Consider the following 22675-nt stretch of genomic DNA (forward strand, 5'->3'; position numbering starts at 1 on the left):
CCACTCATTCAGCAAAACAAACATGTAAAGAGGAGACAAATTAGAGAGATTTTTTTCCCAAAAAAAATAATGATAAATAAGTAAAAGAAAAACTGAACTACAAAGATTCAACGGGTATGAATGTTTTGGAATAATTTCAGAAAATCACACGCATCCAAGCACTCATTATGACAAGCAAACTAGAACCATTCAACTGGGAAGAGCCCAGAGGCCAACATAAAAATGAACGGACAGCTATAATTGCTCTGATTCAAAGGCAAAACCACAATAGTGTATCATTACATTACAGCTAAAGACTAATAGCCAAACGTAGCAGTGATACAAGCAAGCAATAGTCTCTTGAAGTATATAATATCAAGCAAATCATCTTTTGCCATTACAACTCCATCACTCAAGTATTCAAGATAAAAGTATTTTTGTCTCTAGGAATTGCCAATATCTTATGAAAATCCCAGATGGCATCTAATCATGCATCAACAAAAAATTCCAGCAGCACCAGCACCCAAAATCCTTGACATACTCATTCATGCCTGCAACCACAATATCCACTTATTAATTACAAATTAACGGAAGTGATGTCAACTCATCCGAATACCAATCCATCTAAAACACTTTACAATTCTTTCAAACGTTTGAGAAATACAAGTATTATAGACTCCATTTAGGTCCAACATAATTGTAGTTTTTATAACTTTTTTCTTAAAGCTTACCAAAAATTTAAAGTGAATAAAAATAAATAAATGAACTTGCCTTGCTAGCAATGTTGTTGGAAAGCCAATCCAGCCCTTCATAAAGCCCTTCTCCAGAAGTCGCACATGTGCTCTGGATGTACCTGAAATGAATGAACCAACAAATCAAATCAGTTTCCTGTTTTTTGTTAGTTTTTCTTCTTTTCGTCCTTTTTTGTAAAAGACAAAACAAAAACTTTGTTTTATGTACAAAACTGCTTTGAAAAAAATGAAACAGAAATAAAGAAACATGTTTGGTGAGTTGCCGGAGGTGTTGGCCAGAATTGGAGAGTAGATGGATGTGGTGGCCGCTTGAGTTGATGGTCAGGGGTGTCGAAAGGTGGCCAAAGGTCACAGGCGGTGGTGATCGGAGTTTATTGGAGTTCGTTGGACGTCAGCCAGAATGTGGTCAGAGTTGGCAGAGGGTCACTGATGGAGCCAGAGATCAGTGTGGCTGGTGGTGGCAGTGGGTGGTTTAGTCAGAGGTGCTGGGAAAGGGAGGACAGAGTGAAAACTGGTTTCGAAAACAAGTGAAAACACTTTTTTTCACTTTTTTCATATTTGGAATCAACATCACTTTCTTCAAAACGAAAACAATATACCATTTCCAGTTTTCACCCAAAAAAAAAAAATGAAAATAAAAATAGAAAACAGAAAACAAGAAACAGACAAGTTACCAAACGAGACCTAAGAGTTACAGTTACTGTTTTAATCTGCCATATTTTTCCTTATTTTTTTGTCCATTTGTGTGAATTTTAAGAAACAAGCCCTTGAGATAGTATCTATTTAGTCAAACCAGCCAGCATCATCAGCATCCTGAAATTCTTGCCTAGACCTTTCTCAAGAAGTACAAAGGGGGATAAGGGAAAATGCTATAGACCCCAAATTTTTTACCAAACAAATGACCAAATGGCTCACATGGGTCATTTGTTTGGTAAAAAATTTGGTATCCCTAGCATTTCCCAGGGGATAAGGGGAGGAAAGTAAAAGGGAGGTGGGATTCCTAGCAGCCCAGTAGTCCACACCTTGACAAAGTGGGGCCAAAGCTCTCGACCATCTCTCCAATTTAACCATACTGACAACATGGCAATGCTTCTATTCTACAAACTATGCGAGATTGAAATTGATACATAGACCATGGAGTGCTAAAAATAAAAAGAAAATTTTACCAGTGCCGTTGTCGGAGTGAATGAAGACCAAGCTTGTCAGTTATTTCTGCTGCATTCATTGCATTAGGAAGATCTTGTTTGTTAGCAAACACAAGCAAGACAGCATCTCTCAACTCATCCTGCAAACAGATCATATGAACATGAATAATTCAAACAACTGTACCCAAAAACCTGAGTTCCTGATCTCTTCTACAGCCAAAATGAAACAGATGACTTTGAAAAAACTACACATAGTTTCAGCTTACAGAAAGACATGCATAACTAAGAAATTCAGCAGAACAAGCCAGCAGATAAAACATTGGAAAAAAGTCCACCGAAGTGGACAAACTAGAAACCCTACAGAAGAAAAAGTTGATAGAGAAAGTAACATCTCATCTCCACTTTCTTTCAACAAAAACACATCAGCACCTCTCCGGATGTATTTTATACCTCACCACCACCAACAACAGGCCTCATTTAACATTATAGCATAGTGGACACAAAAACAGCTAACAGACAAATAGTTTGTGCTCAGTTCTTTTGTCAACAAAATAAGGGCCATGTAACGCCCCGACCCTTTACACATCATCGATATTGTCCGCTTTGGGTCACACCCGCACGGATTTGTTCTTCCCAGTGGGTCACCCATCCTAGAACCACTCCAGCCTAAGCACGCTTAACTGGGGAGTTCTAATAGGGATTTCACCACTTGGGAAAAGGCCTCGATGCTATATAAGGGTCCAGGTTTTTACTTTTATAGCCCAGAAACTCCACCTCCATTCCCGATGTGGGACACCGGGGCCTTACAATCCACCCCCCATAAGGCTGCACGTCCTCGTGCAGTAGCCTGCCAGCTCGCAAGCCCGCCCACATGCACCGAGAGACGCCAGGGGCCCACACTCGGTACCCCGGAGAGTCGGCTCTGATACCATTTGTAACGCCCCGACCCTTTACACATCATCGATATTGTCCGCTTTGGGTCACACCCGCACGGATTTGTTCTTCCGAATGGGTCACCCATCCTAGAACTACTCCAGCCTAAGCACGCTTAACTGGGGAGTTCTAATAGGGATTTCACCACTTGGGAAAAGGCCTCGATGCTATATAAGAGTCCAGGTTTTTACTTTTATAGCCCAGGAACTCCCCCTCCATTCCCGATGTGGGACACCGGGGCCTTACAGGCCAAACATGACCAAAACTTCGGACAAATTCAAAATTGTTTTCCCATAACACCTCTAAGGCCAACAAATGCAATCAATTCATAGAAGACATTTTTTTCCCCCTTGCAGACAGTTATTTAGAAGAAAAAAATAGTATTCGGGCAATTAGAGTATATTTGTTATTCTTAAATCAATATTTGAACACTTAATTAAAAATTAGCAAGAGTTCTATACAAATTACAACCAAATCAAATTAGACTTGAAATGCAACCTTAAGCGAAAATACAACAAATCAGTAAGAATGAATCTAAAACAGAACAGATTAATATTAACAAGTAGTTCTTGCAGTTTAAATTACACGGAAGAGGACTAAATATATAGTAAAAATGAAACTATGATTTTCACAATAAAATGCTCACACAACACATAATGGGCCTGTTCGATTCCAATATTAGAGTATGGGATTGGATTGTTAATCCAATGATATGCATATTCCCACGTTTGGATGGCATAAATGACATCTGGCTTAGTAATACGTAGGACTTTTAATCCTACAAAATCGCTGGATATTCAATACCATATGGAAGTAGGCATCAATAATCCCACACATATTTGTCCTACTAATTGAGTTGGATAGTCAATCCAATGATTAATCTCATGGATTATCAATCCTATCACTATTACTCCAACAAATCAAACAGGCCCAATGAAGACCTATTGAGTTGCATAGTCAGATGGCATTTACAAAACCATCCATCTCAAAAACAGAAGAACACAATATTCAGAGGGTACCTCATTCAACATCCTATGCAACTCGTCCCTTGCCTCAACAACTCGATCCCTATCATTGCTATCCACCACAAATATAAGACCCTGTGTGTTCTGGAAGTAATGCCTCCACAATGGGCGAATCTGTATCACAGAGAAACCACATCAGTCAATCTTCATAAGAATACAACATAAAACTAATAGATATCATCGTAACTTGATAAAACCAATATTAGATTTCCAAACAGATGATTACCCTTTAAAATGAATCAAACCAAACCAAGTCAAGCCTTGTGTCCCAATCAAGTATAGTCAACTACATGAATCACTTTTCATCATTCCGCTCTATCAAGAGCTATATACTCAAACAAATTAAATAAATTCATATCATTTTTTTACTCCCTCAAAAATTAAACAAAAAGGCCTCTTGACTGATCTTTATTCGAACCTAATGTTATAATTATCTTGGTGCACCAATAAACCAGATGCAGAAGTAATGAAACTCACTGAACTTCAAGATAGGAAGGTGACAATGGCTACATAAAACACTTTTTTTTCCCAGCAAAGAAAATAAAAACTAACATGTATACCTTGTCCTGACCACCAACGTCCCAAACAGTGAAGCTAATGTTCTTGTACTCCACTGTCTCCACGTTAAATCCTACAAAAACCAAGACTCCTAAAAAGTTAATACGGAAAAAAAATGGAACCTTGATTAAAAATGTGTTATTGCTAAAAATAATCAGAAATGAGCAATGATGATCTAAATCCACTAAACAACAATTTTTACCAACTTCATTAATGTCATTTTTTTTGCTGTATAGATTAGAAAACAACTAGAATCTTTTAATCATGACACTCTTAGAGCAGATTTGGTTGTACACAACAACTGCCGTCTTCTATTTACTGTATACAGCTTTTTTCCCATTTCATGATATCAGTAAACTTTTATTTAATGTTCTTACAGCTAGCAGATCTCAAAACAAATTTCTTTTTTTTTCTACTTCATTGTTCTTACAAATCTAAAATATGTATTAAATGAGCAACATAGCCCTGATTTGATATTTGGTGGTATGAAAAGACTACAAAAACAAGCCGGAAGAAAAAAAAATTCTTCTTTGACGGAGGAACATTATATGCCATTCAAAGTAGTAGATCCAAAACAACTTACCAAATCAACCAGCCAGCATGAAACTGGCGCCAATTACGAGCTAGAAAATTTATAACTGTATGGCATCAGAAAATTGGTGGATGCAAAACGAATGGAAAACTAACCAAATCCTGCAGTAATTCCATCAATTTACTCAATACTGAAAGTGTGTTCCATTTACATTCACAATCAATACTCACCTATGGTAGGGATTGTCGTGACAATTTCTCCAAGCTTGAGTTTGTATAAGATGGTAGTCTTACCAGCGGCATCAAGACCTACCATAAGAATTCGCATCTCTTTCTTGGCAAAGAGCCTGCTGAACAACTTCGTAAAGGTCAACCCCATCTCTTTGTCGTTTAGTCTATGGCCTGTCACTGGGCACTGCAAATTATATTTTTTTAAAAAAAATTATAAAATGTCTGAATATAGACAAAAGAGCAACTCCAACGGGCTGCCAAAGGAGTGTCATCGCCAAAATTTGGCAAAAGTTCATCAAAACAGCTCTCCAATAGGCTGCAATCTCTCTTGCCAAATTTTGGGAATGTCAATTGTCGTGCCGAATTCGGCAGCAAGTTTGGCATAGCCAAAACCTTGCCACATCATCAAACTATCTGATGTCCCTCCTCCAATGTTTCCCGGCAACCGCCGCGGGGGAGGGGGGGGGGCGAATCTCAGAAATGAATAATTTAACAGATCAGAACAGTAAGCCACCACAACAATCACAGTTATGATAATCAAATCACGATGATTACAGCAAATTACTGCTAGATTTTGTTGCGTTAGCCACAACATAGACCTGATCAGAACAAAATCTAGCTAAAATTTTATCAAACATCTACATCTAAGAAAAATACTGAAGATTTGATTGAATCCTGAAAACTTTAGTCATAAACCATAAAATGAACATGCAGTCCAATCACTATGGCATTCAAAACGTTCAATTTGCATCACAATTCATTTGAAAATGAATTCAACAGATCTATTGAGATTCAACGAAATGAAAATCAGATCGCACCAAAGCAAGATCTAAAACAAAAACAACTAATTCATATGTATAAGTGGATGAACATGTATCTACGCAACGATCTAATTCATATGGAAAAGACCTTACCTGTTGAGATCTGCAATAGATTCAAGCACACATCAATCGACGTAAGAGAGAAACAGAGAGAGAAATAAAAGAGGACTCACCTCTCGAAAGCTTCGCAGAAAGATCGAATGGAAGAAGGCGGAGATAGAGTTAGAGAGAGAAACAACCCTCTCCGCTGCTATTATGACCTGGCCAAATTGTTGTTCATCCTTTTACAAAAATGCTGCGCACCTCACAGATTCTACCAAAACAATTTACCGAATATTTTACATAAATATGAACTTACATGAAATTTGTATTATGTGAATTTTATATCTATATAAAATATTTGAAATTTTTTTGATATTTTTAGCATTAATCATCTTTTTATTGCGTTAATAAAAAATTTAAATTAAAATTTTAAATTACTAGTCTAAATTAAAAAAAATAGAAATAATGAAAGGCTAAAATAACAAAATAATTTGAAAGGCAAATTATATTAAACTTCTTAAATTATCGGTCATTTACACTTTATCCTTAATATTTTAAATTTAACAATCATTCCTCTCAAACTATTTGAATTTGAACATTAAGGGAGGTTGTTTGAGATATTCTAAATAAGTGTATTTTTTGACTTTTTATGAAATATGGGTTAGGTTTGAAGTGATATGGTAGAGATGTAATGTGACTTAAATAAAATGATGTGACTTAAATAGGATAGTGACTTTTTAATTTTTTAACTTTTTTAGGGGATGCCAAACCTAGCCTAAATCATTTTATTAGTTATTTGTTAAATATTTGAAAGAAAATTTATCAAGTATTCATGATTATATTAAATTTTTAAAAAAGATAAAATAGGATAATTTAGTCATAAAATTTAATATAATCATCATGTACACAACACTTAACAAAATTTCATTCAAAAATCTAACAAATGACTAACATAAGGATTTGATGTTCAAATTTAAATAATTTAAGAGGGTAATTGTTGGGTTTAAAATATTATGGAGGTAAACTATAAATGGTCGATAGTTTAAAGGGGTTTAATATAATTTTCCCTAATATGAAACACCATGTATTATTCATTTATGTCCCATGTCATTTCCTATTTATCCACATATTACTTATTCATTGATCTACTTTTAGAAACTTTTTTTACATTTTTTTGCCGACTTTTTTAGCATTGACCGATCTAACGACAACAACAGGGTGCATATAAAAAAAATCAAAATAATAATTTATTCTTCTTACCAAATAATTTTATTAATTATGATTTTAATACAAAAATTAGATCTAGTGTCATTTTGCAATAAAGATTGACTAATCATCGAAAAAAAAAATTAAACAATTTATAAAAAAAAAATTACACACACAAAATAATCATTATATGCAATAAAAATTAATATTTTATTAAAATATGCTGGATATTTTCAAAATAATTTGTTTGAGAAAAATATTGAGATAAATTTTAGAGGAATGATTTTGACATCATTTATTAATTAAAATGGATTGTAATAATGAAATAAAATAGTTAACATTATTTTTGTTTTTTCCTTAGGGGAGAGGGTTATGATCTACATTGATTTGTTGTTCTATTTTTAAATTGTGAAAATAACTGCACCGTAGATGCAGGTAAAAAATTATAAAAACGTGAAAAAGTTATAATATTTTAATTATTGCACCCACTATAAATTTTTTCATGTTTTTATAATTTTTTTGTTTTGTTGTTGCAACCCACTATGCAATTATTTCCCTTTTTGTACTAATAGGAATTAAAGAATTAAGTTCCAATATATCAAATTAAAAGTTGGTATAAAAATATGATAAATAATTAAATATACCAAAAGTGAAATTAATTAATAAGTAATTACCATATTGTGTATCTTAATGACATTTCAAAAAAAATAAATTGAGTGTGTTTGGTTTGAATTTTTTGAATTAAGTTTTTTAAAAATTGAATTTTTTGATTTTCGTATTTTTTTGTTTTTAGTGAATATTTTTGAAATTCTAAATATTTTTTTACTTTTTTAGATGTACCTTACTTAGATGTATTTAAAAAGTAAAAAATTTGTGAAAAAATATTTTTAAAAATTAATAAATACATAAAAATACAAAAAATATATTGAATTCTTGTATTTTTTTGTATTTTTGGAATTTAGTGAATTTTTAAAAGGTTTTTTTCAAATTTTTTTACTTTTTAGGTATATTTATGTTAGGCATGTATAAAAATTAAAAAAATTGCTCAAAATATTTAAAAAATTCAGCAAAAACAAAAAAATACGAAAAATAAGAAAGTAGAATTTTCTGAAAAGTGTTTTTGAAAAATGATAACCAAGCATGCTGGGTGTTTGAGAAGTTACTATTTTAGTAGGTTAAAATTTTTGTGTTTGAAAAAATAATTGAATTTTTTTATGGGGTTTTTTTTTTAAGGTCCTTGATATTATGATTTTATAGCATAAAGGACATCAAATATTTTTATGATGTCTAAGGTCCATCAACAATATTTTCATAATGTCTAAGGTCCCTCAACCTTGATCCAGAGAAATTTCAGTCCAGAGAAAATTGGTCCAGAGAAATTTCAATCCAAAGAAAATTGGTGCAGAGAAATTTCAGTCCAGAGAAAATTGGTCCAGAGAAATTTCAATCCAGAGAAAATTGGTGCAGAGAAATTTCAGTCCAGAGAAAATTGGTCCAGAGAAATTTCAAATTTCTCTGGAAAATCTAATTATTCTCAGAAAATTTTCAGATCTGCTGCTACTTTTAGCATGCAAAATTCCCATGATTTTGTTTGGTATTGATTAGTACTCTTTCTCTCTTGCAGTTTTTCCCCATTGTCTTAAGTTTATGTCCAGAGAAAATCTGTTGGTTTTATAGGAAATCAAAAAACTAAGGATAATGAAACAAGCTAATTTTTGAGACTGCAGAATGTTACTGAGAACAAGATCATCTTGTTCAAATGGTAAGCTAATTTCATCATGTCTAAGGTCCCTCAAGTTGTTCCAGAGAAAATTAGTCCAGAGAAAATTCACATTACAGAGAAATTTGGTTCAGAGAAATTCTGACTTTCCAGAGAAATTTTACAATTTTCTCTGATTTGAGAAAGGAAGGGAACATTAGAAAATTGATCCAGATAAAATTTCAAATACATGCACTTACATCCGTTGTGGTTCAAGGTAAAGCACAGAAAGTTGAACCATCTAATGTGTTTTACATATCAATTAAACAAGTCTTAAAATAAGAGCACTTCCAAGGTTGTAGAGAGAAACCTAAGTTCATGGCCATACCATTCTAATATTTTACACAAACCAGCTCTTCCTGGCATGATTTGCAGATCACAATGAGATACATTTTGTTTCTATAGACATTTAAAAAAAAAAAAAAAAAAAAAAGGAAACTCCATCCAGTCTCCTCTTTTTCAAGGGTTGTTTCAAGCTACTCTTGACCCTACTATTGACCAACAAAAAAAATCAGTTAGATACTTGAGCAGCTGCCAGCAGGAATTGACATGCACATACATGAATGGGTAGTAGACTAGTAGTTCATTCATTTGCCAAACTATACACATTTGACGTGAATTAGAGCTTTACTGATTACAGTGACTAACAAAGGCAATAGATTCCTGTTATGCTAAAATAGGAAGTTCTAAAATGCACATGTTGTGACTCATCATATATAATGAAACAATTTGTTCAACAGGGTAATGCCCAAATGCAAAAGACTGAAATACAATAATTGATCTTCATTTTCATCTACTAGGGAAAATCATTAAAAGCAGTTACAATCAGTCAACAGACAGCTGTGAAGATTTTCCATGAAATTGACATTAGTTGAATTATTGTATTTTCTGGTCCAGAGAAATTCAAAATTTCTCTGGTTGCATGGTTAGAAAAGAAGGTAAACTTAATCAATATTAAAGTTGCATCACAAGTTAGAAGTGAAATTTCTCTGCTTTGAACTAAAATTTCTCTGGGTTGGTCCAGAGAAATTCTCTGGTTTGAACAGAAATTTCTCTGGTTTGGTCCAGAAAAATTCTCTAATTTTAACTGAGCTTTAACACGATCTGGATCAGCAGTTGGCTGGTCAATTTTGTTTATGACTGGGATTATTGTCAGGTTCGATTCAAAAGCAAAGATTAAAGTTATCAACAGTTCACTCTATTGAGTGAATAAACAACAATAGCAACCTATATATATATATATATATATTAAAATGTGTTTTTGTGCAAAGAGAAAACACTTTCGATTGTTTTTGTACACAATCTTTTCCCACACATGTGTGTTTGTGTGGGAAAAGATTGTGTACACACCTAACTTTTGGCATAGTGCACAAAATGGTTATCCCGACACTTGAAACCATAACCTCGAGGTTATTAACCCATAAAAAACAAACAAAAAAAACAAAAAAACGGAATTTGGCAGAGCAAGACAACGAAAATGATCAGGAACTCTTCATTGAATTTTGAACATAACTATCACTTCAACATAAAATTCTCACTGAAACTTTAGTGATGCATGTATAATTTAATGGAAGGTTTTGATTTAACGTGTTTTAATATTTTTTTAGGTGCTTTTCTTGCTTCTAATGTACTTTAATTTTATTTATTTAACATGCCTAGCTTCTTGTTCCTCTCTGAAAGAGTTATACTTGGCTGGAAACAAAATCAGCGAGGTCGAAGGTCTTCACCGTCTCCTAAAACTAAATGTCCTCGATCTGCGTTTCAACAAAATCTCCACAGCCAAATGTCTCGGCCAACTTGCTGCTAACTACAATTCCTTACAAGCGATCAGCCTAGAAGGAAACCCCGCCCAGAAGAACGTCGGAGACGAACAACTCAAGAAATATCTGCAAGGGCTTCTGCCTCATCTGGCTTACTTCAACAGGCAGTCCATAAAAGCTGGCACTTTGAAGGATGCGGCAGACCGTCCGGCTCGATTGGGTATTACTGCCGATCATGGCCTTAGATTGGAACATAAGAGTTCGCGGAAGGGAAACCATGGTACCTCAGTTCACAAGACGTCGTTTTCTTCATCAATTCATGGTCAGAAAGGTCAAGCCACAGTGTCACCAAAACACTTTCGATTGATCAAGCTCAGGACAACGTGGATGGAGAGGGGATGGGGTGAGGGACCTTAGACTACAAAAGAAAAGATTGTGGACCTAATCCATTACTAAAAGTTGGATAGGGACCTTAGACCGATTTCCCCCTTTTTTTATAGTTAGATATGATATTTGTGAGAGAAAAAGTAAAATAATTATAAATTTAATGTGATATGTTATCTTATTAACTATTTTAACTTATTTTAATTTTTAAAACTATTTTGGTCAAAAAAAAAAAAAAAAAAAACTTCTCCCCAAACACTCCCATGAAACAATTCTTTACATAAATGACTTTTGACTTTTGTTATTCGTTGTTGCCATAACTTCTAATGACCAGATTATATTGACCCTCCCTTCACTCATAAAATAAAAAATTAAAAAAAATTAAGTCAAAACTTGACCTGTTCAATCGAATCAGATTTGTATTTAAAAATAAATGATTTACTCAAAACATATTTTTACCTTTGTATTTAAAAGTAAATTATTTGTTTTGAAAAATCAAATTTATTGTTAACTTTTTAAAAATATATATAATTTAATCATACAATTATCAATATCTAATTACCATAAACTTTAGAGAAGCAAGTTTCAACTCTCCTTAAGAAACTAGTGCCATCATTGTGGGAAGAGTAAAGAGCATCTAATGCAAAGCGGCCTTTTATTCTGGTATTGTTTGAAAAGTGGCTACTTTTTTAATTGTTTAATTATTTAGCTATTTTAATAGATTATTTTAGTTTTTATGTTTGAAAAGTTGGATTAAATTTTTTGGTTGATTATCATATTAAAAAATATGTTTGAAATGATGTTTAAGGTTGAAATAACAAATTTGTCCCTAACCTCACTTTTTTCAAAATTTGTCTAAAGGGGCAAAATTGTCACTTATCAACAATGGGACAGCCTGCCAATCTGACAGTGGTAGGCTGTGCCTACACTGTCAACGTGACAACCCATTGCCGAGCTGCTTTTTTTTTATTTATTTTTAATATAAATCATTGATTTAGGTACTATTTTAAGTTATTTAGCTTTTTTTAATATTTGAGACTATTTAACTTGAGTTTCCAAACAAGGCTACTATTGTTTGGTCGTGGCACACCTCTCTCCCCACAAGCATTCCCAGCTCAGGGAGGGCAACTTGCTATGTTATAAAAATGGAAGAATCAGGCTCAAAGTTTTATTGGCAAAATCACACTATAAATGAATAATTTATACGACAAACTCAATAAAAATAAATAATTTAAATTATAAAATTTGACAAATGTGAATCCCATCATGCACAATATGACACATGCTAATTTAGTTGCAACCAATCTGTGAGATTGGAAGTACGAGAGTAAGAAAGACCAACATAACCGAAGCAATCGCTCAAAATCAACACACACACACACACACAAATCAGTACATTTTTTTATAATTTATGATGTGTTTTTGATATTGAAAAATTTAATACAAATACAAACCGAATCACCTAAAATATTATATTTAAATACTTTAATATTCTGATTATTTAAACATTATAATATAAGTAACAAATAATATACATTTTGTAATAAAATTCAAAAAGAAGATATTGATAGAATATTTTTCACAAATTTTTCTCATTTATTTTCAACGTAAAATTTAACAAATTTTTATAAAAACCTTTTAGAATCTTATGAAAATCTTCCGTCTATACAACCTGATAAAATTCAGGATTCGCTTCTCTGCAGTCTCAAATTGAACTGGAGTGGTGTTGTTCGGTTTATTAGGTTTACTTTTAGGTCTTATTTCGATAATTTGAATTGCTCATATTTGAAGATTCGTCGAACACATTATTTTTTTATAATATCAAGGCAATTAAATAATGGCAACTACATGTTCGAATTAGTTTTGTATGAGAAAAAATATAAATAGTGAGAAAATAAATAATTTATATAAAATTAATCTTCATATATGGTCGGATAAACTTTTTACGAGAATTATGTACTCAATAAACTTTAAAATATAAATGATTTAACTTATTAAAATCGGACTCAAAAATATATCAGATTAGACTGTCCTGTTTGATTTGAAACTGGAGACATCCAAACCTAATCAAACCGTATATTTCGATTAAGTGGTGATTGAGATCACTAGTAAGTTGTTCTAAATGAACCTCTACTGAGGTGGCATACACTTAAAAAAAATAAATAAATAAACACTTAAATAAAAGAAAAAGACAATATAAAAAGAGAAAAATGACAAATTAATGCTCCTTTAGTCCTGCTTTTTTTGCGGTCTAAACCATTTTTCAATTTCGGTTCGGTGATAAATATTTACGCTAATTAGTGCATATACATTATTCATTGGAACTTGGCGCCGTCATCACTTCGCTAGCTCTCTTTTGTCTTGGATTTGTGACACCGACTCATACCAGCCGATGGGCTCATCTCCACTCCAAACCAGTTCAAATTTCCGCTAAAGGAGGTTGATTCATGCTCTCAGTACAAGACGAGGCTTCTCATTAAAAGAAGACGAAGCAGTGTTTCACATAGCGTAAGCAGATTCCAACTCTTCCTCCATTTTCGGATGTTGATTTATTGCTGCGTGTTTTAGACATTGATTTCACTAACTTAAAGTGAAGTTTGATTTTAAAAAATAAAAAATAAAACTGAAGTTTGATTATAGTTAAAATTGTTAATCTCTCTATTTGGTATGGCATTAACAGTGTTTGGATTTGGGACTTACAGAATAATAAACAAATATAGAAAATGGAATAAAAAAATTAAGTGCAAATTACCCCTCCCAAAAAAAAAAAAAACTATGGCCCGTTTGTTGAGATTTAGAATCACTTTTCCAAAACCCAAAACCTGTTTGGTTTTGGATTTTCACAACGTATATTTCAGAGTCTCATTTTGAACCCAAGTTTTGAAACCCAAAACCTCACAAACAAGTTTTCCAAGCCCAGTAGTTGCCCAAGTGTTGGTCAAATAATTTTTTATGTTTTACATATATTTAAACAATAAACAAAATGTGAAGAAATCAAAAATAAATTTTGAATTTTCAAAACTCTTTTCACGGGTTTTCACAAACAAGTTTTTAAAGCGCAGTAGTTGCCCAAGTATTGGTCAAATAATTTTTTATGTTTTAGATATACTTAAACTATAAACAAAATGTGAAGAAATCAAAAATAAGTTTTGAATTTTTAAAACTCTTTTCACAAAATTATCTTTCAATTCATTCTCAAAACTAGACCAAACGCACGGCTAGTTTTGACCTTGTAACAAAATAATTTAAAAGCCCTGAGTTTTTTATTTTGTTAATTTAAATCATGATCTTTTGATTTATTTTTGTGGCAACGGGAAATCTATTCCACATCAATACACTAGGAACTCTTGACCCACCTTGTAAAATGTGCTATGCCCACAAACTTTCGAGAGGCCTTTTCTAGGGAAGGAAAAACAAAACTGAGCGTGCCCCCGTGGTATAAAGTGGACAATATCTTGGTGTGTGCTCTCGTAGTGGGGTGGTCCGCATAGTTTGCAATAACCATTTGCATATTTTCATAAGATAAAATTGATGAAAAAAATATTTTAGTCATTAACGGAAATAAGTTAATAGTTTATTTTGTTACAAAGGTCAAATATTAGTTTTATTTTTTATGTTTTTGCTCAAAATTTTAAATTTCAGTTTTTATATGGTTGGGTTAGGAAAATGTGAATTTTTTTTTGATGATATTATTAAAAAAGAAAGCATTTATGCAGGTATCGCATGTTTGATCTGTTAGGATCAAGGCACATCAGAAATCAATCACACACAATAACACAAGAGATTTACGTGGTTCAACAATAGCCTACTTCCACGGGAGAGATATCCAATATAGAATTTTTTCCCTGAAGGAGTTTACAATACTCACACCTCACACTCTCTCTCTATAGCACTCTCACTCTCTTACACAGATTATACACTCTGTGTTTGATGCCTCTATCTGTGTGTTATTTCCCTTCCTCCTCACCTCAATTTATACGACAAAGAGAAGGAAACAAAGTCAAGGAAATGAAGTAATTGGGCTGCCAACTGCCATCTTCCTTCTTGACTTGGAGACCTAACCTCCAACCTCCAACTACTTCATGTGGGTTGGAGTTAATAATTCTCCCCCTCCACGCCCATATGGATAACTGACTTCTTACTTGAAGTCCATCCTGGTCAGATTCTTGCAAACTTCTAGTTTGTCTCTGGTGACAACCGTGGTCATTACGTCAGAAGGATTCTTGTCCGTGTGAATCTTCACTAGCTTCATCAGTTGCTTTTCTATCACTTCTAGTATACAATGATACCGGACATCAATTATACTCTGACTATCACAATGTACCTTGTACTCTTCCTGCTGTAAACCCAATTCTTGGAGAAACCGCTTTAACCACAAGATTTCTTTTCCAACATCTGCGGCAGTAATATACTCTGCCTCTGTTGTAGATAAAGCAACACACTTTTGTAGTTTGGACTAGTGTTTTTAAAGGCTCAAGGCGCACTAAGGTGCTGAAGGTATCTCAAGGCCAAGGCGCAATGTGAGGCGCGGGCTTTATTGAAGTAAGACGCACAATCTTTATAAAAAATAAAAAAATTAACATAGACTAATCTAATTTTGGAAAATCAGAATTAGAATCTAATTTTGGAAAATATGAATTAATTTTAGTTAATTGGAATAAGAATCTAATTTTGGAAAATAAGAATCAGAATCAGAATCTAATTTTGGAAAATAATTTTAGTTAATTAATCAGAATCAGAATCTATTTATTTCCCCTAATAGATAAAGGAAAAAAAAAAAAACTAGTAGAACATTGTGTTAATTAATTATTTGTGAATGATTATTTATTTGTAATTTTTTTTTCAATGTATTTTTTTTAGTTAATTAATCAAAATCAAAATCTATTTTTTTCCCCTACCAGATAAGGGAAAAAAAAAATTGAAAAAAAAAAGGCATAATAATCTATTTTTTTTAGTTAATTATTTTGTATTTGTATTTTTTATTTTATTTTTTGTTTCTAACAGACCCAAAGGCATAATTGAAAAAAAAAAAGGGGGCAAAATAGAGACAACACAGCCAAAAGAAGAAGAAGGAGGAGAAAGAGAGTCAGAGTCAGAGTCAGAGTCAAAGAAGAAGAAGTCGAAGAAGTCAAAGCCGAAGAAAAAAAAAAAAAAGCAAAACCCAGTCGATCAAGTCGATTAGCCCAGTCGAAGAGGAGGAGAAGAATAAGATGGCGAAGCGTACCTGTGAAGTCAAAGAAGAAGTCGAGCAGTCCAGTCGAAGTCGTAATCCAAGGCGAGGCGAGAGAAGAAGAGACGACACAAGTTAGGGTTCATTTCAGTCGAAAAATCAAGCGCGCCTAGTCGTGTGCCTTGCGCCTCTATCGACTAGTTGAAGTCGCGTCTAAGGCGTGCGCCTAACTCAACTCGCCTCGCCTGGGACCTGTCCAAGCGCAAACCATGTGCTTCGCTTCGCCTTGCGCCTAGGCGCGCGCGCCGAGGCGCGCTTTTCACAACACTGGTTTGGACTGCCATGAAACAGCTCCCCCTGCAAAGGTGAATAAAAATCCTGATGTAGAATTTCTTCCATCAAGATCACCCGCCATGTCGGCATCTGTAAAACCCTCCAAAATTGGTTCAGCTTTCCCAAAACATAGACACATCTTTGAAGTTCCCTTCAAGTACCAAAGAATCCATTTGATTGCTTCACAATGCTCCTTTCTTGGATTGGCGAGGAATCTGCTCACAACGCCAACTGCGTGAGCTATATCTGGCCGGGTACACACCATTGCATATATCAAACTCCCTACTGCGGAAGAGTAAGGGATTGCCTCCATTTATTTCCTTTTAGAGCTGGTCGTAGGACACGAACGCTTTGTCACCTTAAAATGGTTGGCCCAGTGGTGTGCTGACTGGCTTGGCATATTTCATGTTGAACCTTTTAATCACCCGTTCAACCTATTTCTCCTGTAACAGCCATATCTTCTTGGTTTTCCTGTCACGAACAATCTTCATGCCCAAAATCTGTTGTGCTGGGCCTAAATTCTTCATGTCAAAATACTACAACAAGTCCTTTTTCAACTTGTTGATCATAGCAATATCCTATCTGATGATCAACATATCATCGACATACAACATTAGGATGGTGAAGTTTCCATCCGAAAACCTTCGGAAATATACACACTGGTCTGCTATCGTTCTTGTGTACTCGTGATCCACCATGAATGAATCAAATTCCTTGTACCATTGTCTCGGCGCCTGCTTTAGGCCATAGAGACTTTTCTTCAGTTTGCAAACTAGATTCTGTTTTCCTTTAACTTCAAATCCTTCTGGTTGCTCCATGTAGATTTCTTCCTCCAAATTACCATGGAGAAAGACAGTTTTGACATCCATCTGTTCTACCTTCAGATTCAAGCTAGCTGCTAATCCCAAAGCTACTCAAATGGAAGTCATCTTCACAACTGGGGAGAAGATCTCATCAAAATCAATTCCCTTCTTCTGCCCAAAACCTTTGACCACCAAGCGAGGTTTATGCTACAGTATTTTACTGTTGCCATCTTTCTTCAATTTGTACACCCATTTGTTTTTCAATGCCTTCCTACCCTTTGGAAGTGAAACAAGCTCATAAGTGTGATTCTTCTGCAAAGAACTCATCTCCTCCTTCATGACTTGCATCCAACAATCTTTCTCTGTATGACTCTTTGCTTCCAAAAAACTCTCAGGCTCCCCCTCATCAGTAGTCAGAATATACTGAGAAACAAGATATTTGGTTGATGGCACGACAGCTCTTCCAGATCTCTGCAACTAAGGCCCATTTGCCTCCGGTTGAGGGGGTTGCTCTCCCTGCTCAACACCCTCTTCATCCGGGTCTTCATCTCTTTCCTCATGATCCTCAATTTCTGGCATAAGATCCTGTAACTCTGGCATTTCTTATTGCACATCATCACATTTAGCATTTTGTGATGGCTCAAGAGATGGGAACAAGTCTGGAATGATGGCATCTCTAGACTTTACAGACTTCTCAAAATTTGCTACTGTCTGATCTTTCTGGAACACAAGATTTCTGCTCCTGAACATCTTATTGTTCACCGGGTCCTATAACTTGTTCCCAAATGCTGCATCTAAATAACCCACAAATATGCATGGAGTGGACTTGTCATCAAGCTTCTGTCTATTTTCCTTGGAGATGTGTACGAACGCCTTACACCCGAAGACTCTTAAGTGAGAATATGATACATTTCTTATGGACCAGACTTTCTCAGGTATCACAAAATTCAATGGGACTGAAGGCGACCTGTTGATGAGCTAACAGGTTGTTCAGGCGGCTTCAGCCCAGGTGATTTTGGCAACTTTGCCATTCTGAGCTTGCATCTGACTCGTTCAACAATAGGGCGGTTCATTCTCTTTACCACACCATTGTGTTGTGGGGTACCGGGAACTGTTGTCTCGTGTCGGATACCTCTACTGGCACAATATGCTTCAAAAGCATTGGAAGTGTACTCGCCACCATTGTCTGTGCAAAGACACTTCAACTTCTTCCCGGTTTCTCTTTCCACCATTGCATGGAACTCCTGAAAGTGCTGGAATACCTCATCCTTCGTCTTCAGGAAATATACCCACAACTTCCTTGATGCATCATCAATGAAGATCAGAAAATACTTGCGGCCGCCAAATGACTCTACTTTGATTGGGCCACAAACATCCGAGTATACCATATTAAGCACTTTTGTTTTCCTCTTGCTCGTTGAACTGAATGATACTTGATGTTGCTTGCCATAAAGGCAATGATCACACGGCTTTAGGGCACTCCTTTTAGATAAGGGTATCATGGATTGCTTTGCCAACAGATACAATCCCTTCTCACTCATGAGAGCCAGTCTTCTGTGCCATAAGTTTGGCGATTCCTTGTCTTCTGCTGCATTAAGAGACTTTCCAGACAGATCTTCGTTTAAGTCTTGTACAGTGTTGAAGACATCTTTTCTCTGGCGATTGTCAAAGCTCCTCCTGTCAGCTTCCAACAACCATTTCCGAATGTACTTGTATAGCCCTATCGATCCAGGGCGCTTCTGGATATAAGATTGAGGCGCAAATCTGGAACATGCCTCATATCTTTGAGAACCAGCTTGTGTCTGGCATTAGTCTGAATACGAATGTCTCCAATACCCATAATCTTCGAATAGCTAGAATTCCCCATTCGAACAGTGCCAAAATCTCCAGCGTTGTATGAGCTAAAGAGGTCTTTGTGGGAAGTGGCACGATAGGATGCAGCTGTGTCTATTACCCACTCTATACAGCTGTGGTCAGCCACGTAAAGGCAATCCTCCTCTTCACCAACTGCAAGAAGTATTCCATCAGTTATTGTGGCTGTCGTGTTCTCATCTCCCTTTGACTTACTACTTTGGCCTTTATCTTTCCGGCTTGGGCAGTTCCTTTTTATGTGACCCTCCTGGCCACAGTGAAAGTAAGTAAAGCTAGAGTTACCTTGACTTTTATTTTCTCTGGATTTACTCATGTTGTTCCATCTGCCTCTACTCTTGCTTCCTCCTCTGCCTCTTCCTCTACATCTACCTCTGTCTCTGCTTCTATCTTCTGTGACAAGAGCATGGGACTAATTACCTCCCATGTCTTTCCTCCGTGTCTCTTCATTGTACATGGTGTCTGTGACCATGCTCATGGTCAACTTCCCCTCTGGTGCAGAGTTGCTAAGAGAAACCACCAACGTTTCTTAGTTATCCAGCAAGGAATTGAGTAGTAGTACGGCTTGCATTTCATCATCCAAGGCCATCTTAACGGTTGCAAGTTGATTCACCAGATTCTTAAATTCATTGGTGTACTCGGCGACAGACACATCATTCATCAACTTCAGATTTACAAGCCTTCTCATCACCAAGGCTTTGTTTCGAGTGGTCTTTGACTAGTACATTCCTTCTAACATTGTTCAGAGGACATATGCAGCTATCTCTTGGGCGACATGGTGGAACACACTGTGGTCTATCCATTGTCTGATACAACCGACAGTTTTCCAGTTCATCTTTATCCAGTCTTCATCCTTCACCTCTTCCGGTTTAACCCCTTTTAGAAAAATAGGGTTAAATAAGTCTTTATAGTATAGGATGTCTTCCATTCGCGACTTCCAGATTGCATAATTGGAAGGATTCAACTTGATCATGGATCCCGAAGTTGAAGTAGATTCTTCCATCGTCTTCTTACTTTTTACAGAAATTATGAATCAAAAATCTAACCGTACAGATCTCTCTGGAATACTCCAAATAGTTGAAAACCACTATTGGATTGTCAAAATCGGACTTCAAATGGCTCAAATCTAGACAAAATAAGTTTGACAGTTCAGATCTGCAGGTATATTGCAGCCGCATAGCACCGGATAAATCCTCCGCCTCTATGTCGGGTCGGGTCAGCCGAATTGGTTGACCGGACAACACAGATGACGTAGACGACATGTGGGATGACGTGGCAGACACGTATAGATGACGTGACAGACACGTGGCACTAACGTAAACTACTTAGGTGGCGTGTGACGTAGCGGTGACATCACGCGCACGCGCGCATCACTCTCCTTCTTCCTTCCTTCGCGCGTCAGGCGCATGTTTGCGACTGAGATGACGTGCCGGTGCTGTCGATGGCGCGTCTGGCGCGTGTCTGAGAATGAGCGTCACACGCTTTCTTCAGATGGCGCGTGAAGACTCTTCTTGGGCTCAGCTTTGCAGTTCTGGACTCCTCTCGACGAGAGCTTCCTTCTAGTATGCTGAAAAGTGAATTTCGAGCAACTTGATTTTTGGGCAATTTTGAAAAACACACCCTGTTTTTTCGAAAATCGACCAACGTCGCTCTGATACCACTTGTTAGGATTAAGGCACACCAAAAATCAATCACACACAATAACACAAGAGATTTACGTGATTCGACAATAGCCTACGTCCATGGGAGAGATATCTACTATAGAACTTTTTTCAATAGGGAGTTTTTAACACTCACACCTCACTCTCTCTCTTTATAGCACTCTCACTCTCTTACACTATCACGACCCAACCCCAGAGGCTTAAGGTTAGAATCGCAACTTACTAACTTATTATAATCATAGCAAATTAAACTGCGCAAGCGGAGGCAAACGGAAATAAAAATAATTAAACAGAAAGTTACTTCATCTTACTAAAAAAAAAAGAAGAGTACATCCATAAGCTTTTATTATTTTATTATGCAGCGACCGGCCATCAGAAAAAAACGATATGAAGAAAAGAAAAGAAAACAAATTAACGGATCTGCATCAATTTCTTGCACAGGTTCCACTTTAGGTTGCACGAAGCGGGAGCGGGAGTGGGAGTGGGGAATCGTAGTCATTTCAAGAATCGTTGGTAGGAAGCGTTTGTATATATATTAAATAATATAATATATATAAATATATTGTAAGATTATATTTTTTTTCTCCAATAATAATGAAAATATATGTTATAAATTTTAAAATATATATATATATATATATATGAAAAATAATATGTTAAAATATTATAATTATATACTTTTATTAGATTTTTTTCATTTATTTTAAAATATTTATATTATTTTTTTTATTTTATATAATATCTAATTAATTAAACACAACATAAAGAATTTAAAAATAAATAATAAATAAACATTATTTTAAACATTCATTTTTTGAGCTAGCCAACACAACATAATAAATTAGTTAGGTGGAATTTATATATATTTGTGCAATTACAACCAGCAAGGCAGATTTCATTAATTGTAAAAAGAGAAGGGTTAAATCAAAAGTCATTTTGTATAAATATGGCATTAATACACAACTAGAATTAAATGAAAAAGGTGTTAATTTATAATATAAAATCTATACTTATATAAATGAAAAATAAAAAATTTAAGTATTAAAAGAATTTTTAGTCTCAAACGGAGAGGGAGAGAGAGAGAGACGAAGAAGAAGCAGACGACGACGCCTGATGAGTAGAAGAAGACGCCTGCGAAGCAAAGAGCTTGAGAGATGAAGAATAAGAAGATGAAGATCAAAGCTTGAGAAGCAAATACATGGAAGAAGACAAAGCGATTTCCATTTTCGTAAGCGTTTCCATCCAGTTAGATCCGCGATTTTATATCAATGGGGACGCGATTCTAACACGATTCTTGCTATGAATCGATGAATCGTAATTCTAGACGAGAATCGTCTCCCCTTCCCACGATTCCTACTACTAAGGTTCCATTACACGAGATTATAGGTTTTCCTCACATCTCATCACCTGAAAAGGTAACAGCTATAAGCACACAACAGAGTGAGAAATATTATGCCAAGAGTATAGGGAATACAAAATAATCATAGATGGTAAAACATTTACATAAATAATCATGGATGGTAAAATAATCATAGTTAAGCCAAAACATTTACATAATTTAATTTGGTAAATAAACCATTTAAGTGACAGAAACTGAAATACATAAATTATATAAATAAATAATCATAACCACGGTACAGAACAGAACAGAACAAAAGTCACAGAAGTCACAGAAGTGACAATCAGAACAGAGGTCAATGGATCCATGACAAA

The 22675-nt window shown here is 35.1% G+C and overlaps 1 protein-coding gene and 1 long non-coding RNA gene across 4 annotated transcripts in view; one reads left to right on the top strand and one right to left on the bottom strand.

The window, feature by feature from the left end:
• Window positions 1–217: 217 nt before the first annotated feature.
• On the bottom strand, window positions 218–6333 carry LOC114277254 (ADP-ribosylation factor 1). 2 transcript variants are annotated; one of them, XM_028219127.2, is made up of 7 exons: window positions 6149–6333; window positions 5155–5338; window positions 4395–4465; window positions 3829–3948; window positions 1898–2016; window positions 751–832; window positions 218–530 (listed from the first exon to the last, which is right to left on the bottom strand). In XM_028219127.2, the coding sequence occupies exons 2-7, from the start codon at window positions 5300–5302 to the stop codon at window positions 525–527; spliced, it is 546 nt and encodes a 181-aa protein (XP_028074928.2). In that variant the 5' UTR covers window positions 5303–5338; window positions 6149–6333; the 3' UTR covers window positions 218–524. The 2 variants fall into 2 exon arrangements, with proteins under 2 accessions (XP_028074928.2, XP_082778857.1); XM_082922731.1 differs by having other exon boundaries at window positions 6069–6227.
• A 7086-nt stretch (window positions 6334–13419) lies between these two features.
• The window catches only part of LOC114277255 (uncharacterized), a 28965-nt gene continuing 19709 nt past the window's right edge, over window positions 13420–22675 (top strand). The window contains exon 1 of one of the 2 annotated variants that reach the window (XR_003634544.2): window positions 13420–13634. This is a non-coding gene — a long non-coding RNA (uncharacterized LOC114277255). The remainder of the gene's footprint in view (window positions 13635–22675) is intronic. The other variant, XR_003634545.2, reaches the window with a different exon arrangement.

The sequence above is a fragment of the Camellia sinensis genome, chromosome 4 (genome assembly GCF_055761805.1).
Source record: "Camellia sinensis isolate YWXY chromosome 4, ASM5576180v1, whole genome shotgun sequence".
NCBI lineage: Eukaryota > Viridiplantae > Streptophyta > Magnoliopsida > Ericales > Theaceae > Camellia > Camellia sinensis.

Bases quoted from the DNA above. Each gene is read 5' to 3' on its own strand.
- LOC114277254 (XM_028219127.2), bottom strand. From the start codon at position 5,302: ATGGGGTTGACCTTTACGAAGTTGTTCAGCAGGCTCTTTGCCAAGAAA. The intron at 4,466-5,154 runs GTGAGTATTGAT...TGGTTTTTGTAG, and splicing joins CACGACAATCCCTACCATAG to GATTTAACGTGGAGACAGTG. The intron at 2,017-3,828 runs GTACCCTCTGAA...ATCTGTTTGCAG, and splicing joins TGCATAGGATGTTGAATGAG to GATGAGTTGAGAGATGCTGT.